The sequence below is a fragment of the Aythya fuligula genome, chromosome 15 (genome assembly GCF_009819795.1).
Source record: "Aythya fuligula isolate bAytFul2 chromosome 15, bAytFul2.pri, whole genome shotgun sequence".
Lineage (NCBI taxonomy): Eukaryota > Metazoa > Chordata > Aves > Anseriformes > Anatidae > Aythya > Aythya fuligula.
In genome coordinates, this window is record NC_045573.1 from 4,157,604 (window position 1) to 4,170,574 (window position 12,971).

The 12,971-nt window shown below is 43.2% G+C and overlaps 1 protein-coding gene across 3 annotated transcripts in view; it reads right to left on the reverse strand.

Annotated features, from left to right (window-relative positions):
• SDK1 (sidekick cell adhesion molecule 1) overlaps nucleotides 1-12,971 on the reverse strand; it is a 387,420-nt gene that overhangs the window by 15,197 nt on the left and 359,252 nt on the right. For all 3 annotated transcript variants that reach the window (XM_032197267.1, XM_032197266.1, XM_032197268.1), the window contains 5 exons: nucleotides 12,174-12,289; nucleotides 10,577-10,763; nucleotides 9,479-9,616; nucleotides 6,314-6,475; nucleotides 5,384-5,509 (listed from right to left, as the gene is read on the reverse strand). In XM_032197267.1, coding sequence (XP_032053158.1) covers nucleotides 5,384-5,509; nucleotides 6,314-6,475; nucleotides 9,479-9,616; nucleotides 10,577-10,763; nucleotides 12,174-12,289 — 729 coding nt within the window. The remainder of the gene's footprint in view (nucleotides 1-5,383; nucleotides 5,510-6,313; nucleotides 6,476-9,478; nucleotides 9,617-10,576; nucleotides 10,764-12,173; nucleotides 12,290-12,971) is intronic.

The window sequence follows — 12,971 nt, forward strand, 5'->3', positions numbered from 1 at the left end:
CTTGGTAAAGCTTGCAATAACTTGGTAAAACTACCCTTGAGAAGCTAGTGTGACATTTCTACCTCCCTGTCCCCTTGGCTATTGTAATGATGGTGTGAGGCAACGACGGCTGCTGGTGGATGCTTTTTTCGGGGGGATTCTTGCCTCACTGGGACTCAGCAATGCTCTGGAAAGACGGGGACATCCTTATGACTCCCCCATTGCTGACACCAAGCAAATGTTATGCGCAGGGTAGTTTGCAGCTTCCCCAGCTCTGGCCAATAAGGTTTTTAATTACAGAGCTTCAGTTTATCTCATCTCCATCTGGAATATTCAGGCCTCTCTTTGTAGACAGAGATTGCAGTCAGATATATCCAAACTAAAAAAGCATTTTATTTCAGTACTGAGCTCTGTAATTAAATATTGAACAAAGACTTGTGAATTCATTCACCACATCTCTTCCCCCATCCCTTAAAACTAGGTTTGCTCTAAATGTTAGAAGTTCAGCTGAGATAGAATTCATCAGAAGGTCACCTGTGATAGCAAAGATTGGCCTTTAAGTTCAGTAGAAAATCATTAGTATACTGTACACATCATTTTCCACTCAAGTTTGGGGAGGAAGGATGTGCATGCCATGGTTGGGATATCAGCTGAGTATTAACCCAAGGAAACTATCAAGATAAGCCAAGTTTGCAATGCTGGACACCTGCAAGGAGGTACAAGACTCAGCCAGCCCCAGTCAGCTCCTGGTTCATGTCCTGTGCCACGCAGCACAGCTGGCATTGCACTTGTGTTGGAGCAGAAGCCTTTGTGAGCAGTAACATCTGTACCCTTCTGTATTTCACATAGTCTTTCAGTGGGCTCTCAGCCTCTTAACAATGCATGGGGAGAAGACCTAAATTACGAGAGAAGTCACAACCATCTCCAACCTACCATGAGTCCAGTGTGCCCTGGACATCCTCCTGTGCAGGCAACTCACCACCCTGGTGAGGTGTAGCCCAGGCACAGCACCCACAGGCCTGTCTGTTTTCACCAGCAATTAATCGGGGGCCAAATAAAACTGTCAGGAAGCTACGAGGGCTCCTGGCTCTGCTAACTCCAGCTGCTAACAAACGACTGTAGTGCTGTAGCCAGAAAGATGGAAAGCTGTCAGTTATTTGGGTCTTCCCCCTTGGAGAAAGAGGAGGGCTGTGCTGTAAAACTTTCTCCTAATTACGCATTAGGTGGTTTATGAGGGGAGAAGCAGCTGAGAGTTAAGGACCAGCTGAATGCGAGTAGCATTCCTCCTACAGAGGGAAAAATTAAAATGGGGATGCATTTGTTAGAGGGCTGGATTATCATGCAAACTAACGAAAGGACAAGAATGGGAAGTGAAGGCTGACAAACTGTCAGCCTCAGCATGTTGTTTGCAAGCAGAAGCGAACCAAAGGCCCCATGGCAGATGCCGGCAATGCAGCTGCACCCTTCACTTTGAATTTACTGACTTTTGCTGGTTTGAGTCCATGTTTGACACTGCACTCCCTCATTTGTTTAAAAATAAATAGAAAAGGAAGAAAACATGAAAACATTACTCAAGACACCAGAAAGAAAACTGAAGTGAGATCTGCCCTTGGGGTGTGGGAAGCGAAAACCAGCATTTATGGGAAAGACAATCCTCACTCCAAACAGACAAGTTCTTCCCCAAAACGTCTGCCGCCTTCATGGAACTGATCAGCTGAGGGAACAAAAGAAAACACTATTCTGACTTGTCTACATCCTGAGCATATGATTTGTAGCTTATCTGAGGCCTAACCAGCCTATTCATGCCAGCCAGAGTGCTAGAAGTGTTATTATTGGAAACATATTAAGCTGCAATTAGCTCCCACTGGCCCGAAGTCATTCCCTACTTGGGGAAAAGCAAACAAACAAAACCCAAAACACATGGTGGGGAGAGAGGAAGCACAAGAGGAAACCTCTGCAGTTGTATCTTGGGTCAGAGGCTTTCCCGAGATGCCACCAGCTGTAAAACAGATTGACTGAGCATCTGCTCAGCTGTCCCACAGCTCGAGACGACCATAGCAGGCCAATACGTGCGTGAAGGCCTACACATGCATGTGTCCTCCTGGCAGAGGGGGTCCCTAGGACACTGTGCAGAAACACCTGCTTTGTGAATAGGGGATAATTGGGAAGGAAAGCCCGAGTGGGCCTGCTCAACGCTTTACAGGCCACACAGCTGCCATTAAAGCACAGTACAGAGAGAGGAGCCTTGGAGATGGCACACAGTGGGGAAAAGAGGGGCAGACCCACCTTTCTCCACGCCCACCAACAGTGCTGGGAACTTTATTGATGTGCCATTTCTGTCTTTTGCTCTGCACATCGAAACAAAGGACATGATCTAATACCCACTTCTTAGCCAGGCTAGTCGATGTCTGGGGAGTGCTTACTATGGCAGCGACAGAGGCTGCTTAATTGCATTTCTTGTAATGCACAAGAAGCTAAACTGGAATCCATTTCTCCAGGGACAGAGGAGCTGAAGGAAAAGAAAAACAGTTCTGTTTCTGTACTGTCTTCCTCTAGCACAGATCACTCTGGAAAAAATATTGGTTTGCCTGCTCCATGCTGGTGTCTGAGTATATTCAAAATGCACAAGAGGTAGTCAGTCTGGTCACCTTCCATAAATCCGAGGGAGAAACGGGCAGATCAAATGAACAATCTCAGCTGCCTGCTGCCACCACTGCTAAACCCAGCAGGACAGCTAGAGCCCTGTGAAACACAGCAGGGCACTGAAAAATTCTAAGGGAAGTGACAAAAGGGGGTAGGGGCTTGCCATTTATGACAGAAAGCCACCCTCTTACTCTGATGGAAGAGCCTTGGCAGGGAGCTACAGCAGGGAAAATGAGATGATACAGCATTTAACGTTTGGGGTAATGAGGCCTATAATAGATGACACTTGAGATGTGAAATACTAAGGTAGTGGTATTGCATTTGAATATTGGCAACAAGCTAAAGCTTTTCATCTGTCTGTTCAATGCCCCTTTTTTGATCTCAGAAGGATGAATATCTTCTCCTTCCTTGATTTTATGTGAAGGGCACAAGTCAACTGCTCTTCTCTTGGACAACAAGTACTTAAAAATAAAGGTTGCTCCAAACCATGCTCTACTACCCATATAAATCAACATGCAGAAGCAAATTCTTAGAATTATATTAAAACACAAACGGCTCTGAATGGCCAGACCTGACAGGAGGAATTAGTTCTCTGTCTTTGTTAAGCTCATAATTCAGATTTCAAACTCCTCCATGCAGAGATGAGGAAGAAAAGTGGTACTGAAAGGAAGCCGACACTTGCGTGAAATAAGCAAGTGCTCCAATTAGTTCGTCTCCTCTCTTGGATCACATTTCACGCTTTCTACAGCTGCAACCAGAACTAAGGGTGAGAATCCAGCATACAAATGGCTAGTTCATTTGGTACAGCAGCATGAATAGGATTAAAATAATCTGAGGAGGAATTAAATGCCTCAACAGTCAGGTTGCAAGAGCAGGAGAATAAGACCTCTTCTGTGTGTTTCCAAGATCAGTGGAGTGGGGCCAGCTGGAATGACCCAGGGTTAATGCAGCTCAGACCTGCTTTGGAAGGACTATTTTCTTTCTACTCAAAAAGAGTGGACCACAAATCCTACATCGTTAACCATGAACTGTAAAGTGTTGGTGCACATCCAAAGGTGAGACAACCCCAGAAACATCCAATCAGTTTGCAGTGCTGCAACTCACAAGTTGAATTTTAAGCTGCAAACAATCTGTACATATGGTACAGGTTTCCCCCCAAAACAAATTTACTCTAAAAATTGTGTTTGGGGAAATGTAAGCTGGTAAGAAAGCCTCAGTGAAGGGTTTTGTTTTAACTTTACCTGTTAACGTTTTTACCTGTAAACAGCGTTATTCAAATGAGAGAGGGTATTTTCTGCATACAGGGAGATAAAGGCAGAGCCAATAAGCTGATGTAAAGCAAATGTAAGCACTGGGTGTCATGCTTCTAATTCAAAAAACTCTTGATCACTCTGGGGAACTCCAGTGCTTTGAAAATGCACACATTTTCCTTCAATTTGTTTTTGAAAAAAAATTATGTTAAATGACAAAAATTAAGAAGAAATGTTAGAACTTACTCTGCAGTGGCCCTATCAAAGGCAACTACGATTTTGCTCATTTGAAGCTTCAGTGATGACCAGAATGATTTTGTTACTGGTCTGGTTAAATGCAATTAAAATTGTTGGGTTTAAATACAACCTTACATTTAAGACACATCCAAGAAACAGTTAGGATCCTTTATATAGTCAAACAGATAAGCATTCACTTAATCAATATATAATCAAGCAATGTGTAGGCACCTAGAAGTAAAAAAAGGAAAGAACAAGCAGCCAACATGGATATGTCAAGTATAAATCATGTCTAATTTCCTCCTGTGACAGGGTAGCAGACCTTGTCAATAGAGGAGAAAGAACAGACATCATCTATCCTGACTTCAGCAAAGCTTTTGACATCATGACATTCAAACACGGCCTACATGAAACAAGTATCTGGTAGATGCATCAACGGCTGAAAACTGTACTTGGAGAACGGTTATCAGCATTCCCTGTCAGAGTGGAGGGAATTTATCAAGTGAGATTAAACAGGGGTCTGGCAGCATTCACTGTTTTTGTTAATGACTTGGCTACCAGAAAGTGTGTGCTTAGTAAATATGCAAGGGGTACCAAACTAGGAGAGGCTGCAAACAAGCTGGAGAGCACACCTAAATTTAATATGATCTTCTCCAACTGGGAAAATATTTGGGGAAAAAGAAGAAAGCAGCTTCAGTAAAATGCAAATGCCAGAAGCACAGGAGCTCTGGGAAAGCACCAAAAAAAAACCACAACACACCGTGATGATGGGACTCCTCTCACCCACTTATGCCCTCCCAGCAGAACAAACAGGGGAAGCCATGTGTGCATGCTGCTTCAGTTCTGGCCCTGCTATTAATGGTGATTAGCTGCTGAGTTCTGCTGCCGAAGGATAGATCTTTATCTGTGGTCCTCAAAACACAGTTTGCAAGTATTTAAAGGTCCTTGTGCATGAGAGATGCTGTAAGCATTTAAATGAGTTTTAATTATTAACTCTATTGGTTCATCAGTTGGATGATTTACCAGTGATGTGGCACAGTGGAAACTAGAGCTCTTAGGGTAATTTTCTGTGACTATTCCTAAACAGGATAAAATCTGGTAAACCATGGAATAAATTAGCAAAGGCTTAATACCGGGTGGTGATGGTTTTCTCTCACAAAATCCCAGCAGTTTACTGGGACGACAAACAATCCCTCCAATGAAGGATAGGTTTCAGCGTGGACCAAAGGAAGGGAACTCAAAACACCAAGCTGTCCATGTTTCCCATGGCTTACCTGAGGGCCGTGCCTCTATAATATACCCGGTTGTGGGTTTTTCTCCCGAATCTCCTTCAGTCCATTGTAGCGTCAGCCCAGAAGCAGATTTTGTCACCAGAATTTCCTGAGGGGAGCCAGGAGACCCTGAAGGATGAAATGACATGGCAAATGTGGGTAGTATCAGAGACACAGTGTGGTATTATTCATTTCTTCTAGTGACAAAGGAAAAAAATAATCCAGAAATATTGGTCAACACACATACAATATAAAACAGCTCAATAGGCTACTGGCCTATTTTTTGTACTGGTTCTAGTCCCACCAGTTACAAACAGCAATGGCTAGGTTTTACAGATGTGCCTGTTAAGAAAAAAAAACGATACAATTTGAGGGATTTTACCCTGTTAGACTATCTGGTATCACTGATCAAATAGGAGAACCAACTGTTTTGGTACACACACTGTATCAAGCAGAGAATGCTGAATTTCAGCCTCCTCTTGGCATATCAGGATATTTGCAGACATCTCCCTGTGCACAAGCCAAAGTATCAGGAGGAAACAATTGTAAATTCTTCCTGATTTTATGTCCAGGAACCTCTGCTGGTTTAGGCGGAATTATTCTAGTTCTGACTCCAAAGCATAGCACTACAACCAGAATTATGAACCACGCTGTCTGGCTATAGCTTTGAATTCCCTGGGTGGCTAGTTTGCGCTATGATTTATTCACGCTGTTTTGTTTATTCACATCAGTCTTTTAGATTTCAGAAAAAAAAAGGAGATGTGTTTTTCATGGGTAGTTGTGAAACCCACTGAATCATGCCCTGAGCTCTTGTGACTCAACTTCTCCTTGGCTTAGAAATCCATGTTAAGCCCCAAGTGCTTTATTTCCTGCTGCTGCACTGCGTTTGCATAACTTATCTAGCTCATGACATGCTTTTATGGTTCCACTTACCTTCTGCTGGCCCAGCTGTGACATTGGCTTGCAGTTCAGGTCCATAGGCAATGGTTCGGGCTTGCACTCTGAATAAATAGGTCATGCCCTTGGTGAGATCTCGGACCTTCAGCCAGCGTTGCCAGTTCCCTTTTATGTCCACAGTCACCACCTTACTGACCCCTGAAGTAGCCACAAAGATGAAAAATAAGAGAAGGTTGCAGTGATTAAAAAAAAAAAAAAAAGGAAAGAAAAAATTAGTTTATTACATCTAGTTGGTAAGTAAAATTATCTAACCGTTTGCTAAGAAAGTATTTCTTACAATTAGAAGGAGTTTAAGTAGTGATAATAGCCAATTTTCAGCACTGATAAGTATAATTAGAGTTTAAGCTTGATAAGTGGGTACTGACAAGAAAAAAACCTTACAACACAACTGGGAAATTACCAAGAGACTACATGCAACTTCACTAATTACTCTGGGAAGAAAGGAAGAGGTAAATGAGGAGGACTGCAGCGTTGCAGATTGCTTCCTATGCAAGCATTTCTCTGCTCTTTCTTTGCCAAGTAACTTGCAATGCTGCCTTGGAGGAGGACGTAAGGGAGGATGGTCTTCCCTTTGTTCTTGTCCTGGCTTCCACCATTACCAAGTGAATGCAGAATGAGGGACAAATATCTCACAGGTAACTTCTGGGTATAAATACCACTGCAAAAGGGGATGCAGTTAAAGCACTACTAATTTGAACAAGGCTAAAGTCATGACTTATGTTTCACTCTTCCTCACTCTTTAAGAATTTTTCTTGCATGGATGAATTAAACTATAGTTCTTGCTGATATTTTCTAAGACTAAGTTAATAGGAATAATTTGATACATGAAGTATTTTACAAAACAAAAAACATTTGAATTAACAGAGCCCTTTTGGCATTTTTGGTCCTGTAGATGTACGTAACATTTCAAACCAAAAAGATACGAAGTGGAAAAATATTTTTCCCACTTGAGAAAGCTGTCTGCTAGTTTCCTCTCCAGAAAAAATACAGAATGAAGAAGTGTTTCAATCTGAATGCTTATTTTATGCAAATCAAGGTGCCTCTTTCAGTTTTTATCAGTTAAATAAAGAATAATGTCCAAGTGATTTCTGTTCAAAGTTTTCTCCCAGACAATTTATAATTCTGAGAATCTTTCCTCAGTTAACAAGGAAGCAGTAAAAGTGCTCCTTCCTTCCCTAGGTGTACTATTTCATTTCTCAGAGACAAATCATGAAGCATTTGTCATTTCAAAGTAACGTTCTGAAAAAAAAGAAGGAACTGTTAAAAAAAGGCTCCAGGGCAATTTTGTTGTCTATTATGGTGTAAAACATAACACTGTAAAGCTTAAACAATAAAAGGTCAAACAGGGAGAAGACTGCACTACAGGACAGATCACTGTTCGAAAGTTTTGCAAAACGTGCAGGTTTTACTTGGTGGCTCTTGAGCAAGAAAGCAGGAGGTGTCACAATGGCAAAGAGGCTCAGCCAAGAACCACAGATGGGAGAAAAGTCAAAAGATACAGGAAAATGGTCTGGTCTGGGTGTTTTACTGTAGTGCAGAACATGGTTGGGGCTGGGAGGACCCTGCAGGATGTGGGGATCTGGCAGGTGGTAGCCCACAAGCCCTGCTGCCTGGTGGCATTCAGCACCACTGTGTGCTCCATCTTCAGTGAGTTTGGCTTTGCCTTGCCCCCTAAATAAATGAGCATGGGTTTTCTATCTTTCCAAGCAAAATGATGGCTTTGAGGGAGGGATAGCTTACCACAGAGGGAGAATAAATGTTTGATGAAAGAAAAATGTTGGCACAAGAGTAAATGGGTAGAAACTGGAGAATAAATGTAGGCAAAAATTTAGAATTGAAGGAAAAACCCTCTATAACCTCCTTGCTCGCCCCAGAAATCTTCTACAGGGGAAGAGGAGACAATGCAGAGTCAGAAAGAGCACAGGCAGAGGTGGGCAGGAGAAGAAAAGAAAACAAAGATTCTGAAGAGGTTAAATCAAATGCATTTAGAGAAAATATGACCTGACACTTCCATACTTTCAGGGAAAAAAATGTATTCTTAAATATTGTGTAAGAATGAATCTAAGGCAGAAAATGTCCACAGAGCCTGAACCTCCTGCATACCCTGTGCACATCTCTTGGTCAAAATTAGAAATGCTTTCCGCATTAGCTCTTTGTGCTTGGATCTGCCAGCCATAAAGGCTGAAAGTGCTTTTATTCTCATGTTTTCATTCCTGAGTATAATTTTCTCAGTGCACGAGACATGGATATTCAGACAATATAGATCTTTATTCCTTACAGAAGCAGCAAATACTGGTGGTTGATATCCTCATTTCTTTGGAAAAGAGTTCAAAATGGATTGGCAATGGCTGAAATTACTCTCCCTGCTGTCACACTGCCAAAGTTGGACATACTATTGAACTACTGGCAATCTACCAGGAATACAAAAATATTAATAAGACCATCCCCAAACTGCAATCTTTTCTAATTCACCTTTGAAATTAATTTACATTTGTTTTCAGATAAATTGCCAAATTATTTTCTGCTGCTGTTCTGGCAAATGAAGGAAACATTTGTGGCCACCACATTGTTGTGGTGTAGCTTAAATCTAGTGCTGGGTTAAAAATGCTGCCTGCAAACTCTGTGTAAACAGACACGACTAAAACTCTATCACAGTTATTCTCCCCTGTCAAACGTAGCAGTGGTACCAGTGATGACTAACACATTTGATGCCCAGGCAATCTTTGCGATAACAGAAGTGACACATGATGTGATCAGAAACACAAATGAGCCTGACGACTATTCTGGGATGGAGCCCACTCAGCAATTTTATAGTGCAACACGGGGAGACAATCAGGCACACTTAGGCTGAGTTTCCTCTTCTCCCACACTGGGTAACAATGGCAGTAAAATGACTTTTCAAATCATGCAGAATATAGTTTGTGTAAGAAAATGAGAGAGGACAGACAAAAGCTATATTCCACAATATTACAGTTTGCTGAATAGTTTTGGCAAAAGCAGAATTGTTTTACTTACCCTCTGCCACCTGGCCTCTCTTGGAAAATGGCAGAGAGCAAGTAGGAAATTGGGCAGAGATAAAAGATGCTTCAGTGCATTTCTGTCATTTTCCTATGAATATGTATGATCTTAGGTCTTTCTTACCCTGGACGGGAGCCAAAGGCTCATAGACTACTCGATAACCCTGCAGGACTCCATTCGCTGCTGTCGGCTCGCCCCAAGACACGTTGAGTGTCGTGGAAGTGATTTCAGAGAATGCCAAGAAGCTGGGAGCACTGGGTGCTGAAAGGATTACAAATATATTGAGTTGCAGCAGGCATAGTGAATCTGATATACATATGTATTATAGAACATTTTTTTTCCCAGACTAAATCTAAAGGACACAAACTAAGAATGGGATTTACCAATTGGATCAAAATTTCCCAGAATCAATCATAAATACAGCCTCTCCTAAGAAAACCACCCACTCCAATGCAAAATTGGATCTCAAAAGCAAGCAAGGAGACATGACAAAGAAGGAAAAGACTCTCACAGGGACACTAAGTTTGTCTTCACTCTCTATCTAGCTGCTGATTTTCAGAAAACTTGCAGCATTTACATGTTTGATATCCCCCTGTCATTTCTGGTGGAAACGTGCTGCAGATGCTGGGATTTCTCAAGTTAACTCCCTCAGAAGAGTAGCAGAATTATAGGGCTGACAGACAAAAGGGTACTAAGTGAGCACACGGTTCAAGTGCATGCTTCCTCCTCATGGCCAGCCACAACAGTGCTGCCTGCTGCACTGCTGGAGCGCTCCCACTGCGGTCACATCCAGCACAGCTCAGCCTGTGTGGCTTAAAAAAAAAAAAAAAAAAAGAAAAAAAAGATGAATTGCAAAAATCTCAGCACTTCTCTCACAAGACTGCTTGGGGAATTTCCAGGCTCTGTAGACAAGTTTAGATTTTCAGATGTGATAGCAGCGGCCGCAAAGAGACCCACAGACAGTTTCATTCTGGATCAGCTCGCAGAGGGATCAGTCGTTCTGCCTGCCTGTTCTAGCTTCCACTGCACTGTTCCCTTTCTCACGATTGCCTTTTCTGATCCCCTTTTTTCCCCCCTCCACAACCATTATAATGTAATGTCCTATCTAAAGATAACTCTAAACACCAGTACAGTCCTCCTGGACAACCACCCCAGCTGCTGCCCAGTTACTTGCTGGTGACCACCAAGTCCATGTTTTGAGGCAAAAAAGTGATCCCATACCAGCCTGGTGTGTCCTGCCCTGCGAGGGGCTGCTCCTTGGGCCATCCCCGGCTGCATTGAAGGCAGAAATGCAGACCATGTACCGCGTGTGGCTGGTCAGGTTTTTGAGCCGGACAGTAGTCTCCGGAAGGAAAAGGACCTTCACTTTCTCCGTGTCATTTTGGACGTCGCTTTCCCAGTAATAAATCTGTTGGAACAGGGAGACGTTTTAGCACATCCACACCTCTAAAACATCCTGGCTTTACAGCTGTAAAAGATCAGGAGGATGGAGCAGCCTTGCTAGGATGCTAATGCTTTTCACCATAGGCCCAATCTTTTCTTCTCCTTTGGAAATTACCCTGAGTCTTGTGACCATGTAACTGAGCACATCATTCAAAAATAGAGCACAAGTTGAAGAATGTGGCCTAATGACAATAGATAGGAGCTGCCAGAGCTCAGCAATGACAGGTCAGTTTCTGAATTCTTCCTAAAATGCTATCTGCCTGTCAGCACTGGCACCGTGATACAATGCTCCCATAATTTGCCTCCTTATGCACACAACAGATTCACCATTTGTGTTCACAGGACAGCCAAGCAAATGTCTTCCTGAAGATGGTAATAAAGACTTTCCCTAAAGTTCCTTGAGGTACTTTTCCCCATTCTCTCCTTACATAATTTTTATCCCGATGCCATAAAATTAGTCTTTGGAGAAGACGATTCCAAGAGAAAAGTGGTGCCAGCCCTACTTATTGGACAGGCCTGGCACAGAGAGCATTACAACAGGCCAAAGCAAGCCAGAAAGTTGAAAGAATGAGCCAAGGCAAGACTCTACCTTGGCTCTACAAGCCAAGCTGTTAGAGCCATCTATATACATAGAAAAGGAAAAGAACATGAATTGATATATAAGGTTGCTTGTTACTGCCAAGAAGGGATGCCAGATTATTCACATTGGCTTGGCTTTTCTTCGCTTATGGATCTAAATTCATGGAGAGAGGCAGAGCCAGACACTGAACCCCAGCCAAGCTCCAGTGTTTGTAGACTTGCCCATTTCCACTCTCTGAGGGTCCATTCTCTTGCTGGAGAAGCTAAACAACATGCCTGCACAACGTCCTTGTCCCCTATGAACCAAATGCAATTAATACTATGATTTAATTTTGTTAAAGTTAAGGAAATGAAATAATTCTTGTGAAATCTGACCTGGCTCAGGCTTCTAGCTTGGAGGAAGTACTGCTTTTCCTAATAGCTTTGGAACAATTGATAGATAGAAAGCTCAGTTAGTATTCTTCAACACTTTTTTGCCCCAAGCTCTGCTGTCTCTGTTGCTTTTTGGAGCAGATATGTTGCCTGAGTAAGTGTAGCTGCCTCCCTGTCTGCATGCCCTGTTTCCCCATGCTCTCCTTTCTCTGCAAATAGCAACACTCTTTTCCTTTTCTCCCCCCTTTCCCCTGCCTCATTTTCTTTCTTTAGATTTCAGGACACAGTGCCATTTCCACACCACAGTCTGAATGCTGTTTTAATTTGCCTTGTGCAGTGAGGGCAGCTGTAGTTATAGAGCTATCTTACAAGTCAGAGCAAAGCCAAGCAAGACAAATGAAACCAGCAGAAGCAGAAGTATTGCCTTGTAGCCTTGTATATTCCCATTTTGGCTGTCGGCGGGAGGAGGGTCCCAGGTGAGCTCCAGCTGGCTCGCAGAAAGGGAGTTTACTTGGATGTTCTGTGGGGCCATCGCCGGAGCTAGAGAGAGGAGGACAGAAGAATTAATAGTGACAAGCAGAACTAGTTCATATCCAGGCTGCAATGTTCCATTTGCAGAAGGACCCAGGACAGGCTCTGTTTACGCCACCAGCCAGCTAACAGAGCTGGCCCTGGAGGCGTCAGCATCGCGGGGAAGTCTCAGGTATAAAGCGGCAGCGCGCGTGGACTGAGAAGCTGCCGAGCCTCCAGAGAGCGCGATGCTCTGTCTCACACAGACCGGGTTAGACAGTGAATAAACTCAATCCTGTCAGCAGCTTTGGGAAATAAAAGCGAATCTTTTCTTTATTCTGTGGTGATGTTTCAGGCTTGCCTTTGGCAGTGATGCTGGGCTCCTCAACAGCCTTGAAAGCAACTGTGGGAGCGAGGTAGGCCCCTCGCATCGGCAGCCCGGCCTTTCTTACAGGCCTTTGTAGCACTGAGAATGAGGACCAAAATGCTGCTGAAAACCACCTCCCAAAACAGATACTAATCGATTCAACTAATATTTTATGTATGACAGAATGGCTTTTAGCTTGCTACTTGTTAGCCTTGATTTCATTACACCTACCCATACACATACTGGATCTCCTGGGCTCCCGGTGGCACTTCTTTGCATTGTGCTATGCAAGAAAACTAATATTTGGCTTCCTTTGAGTGCACCTGGGTCACACCAGCTTTCCCT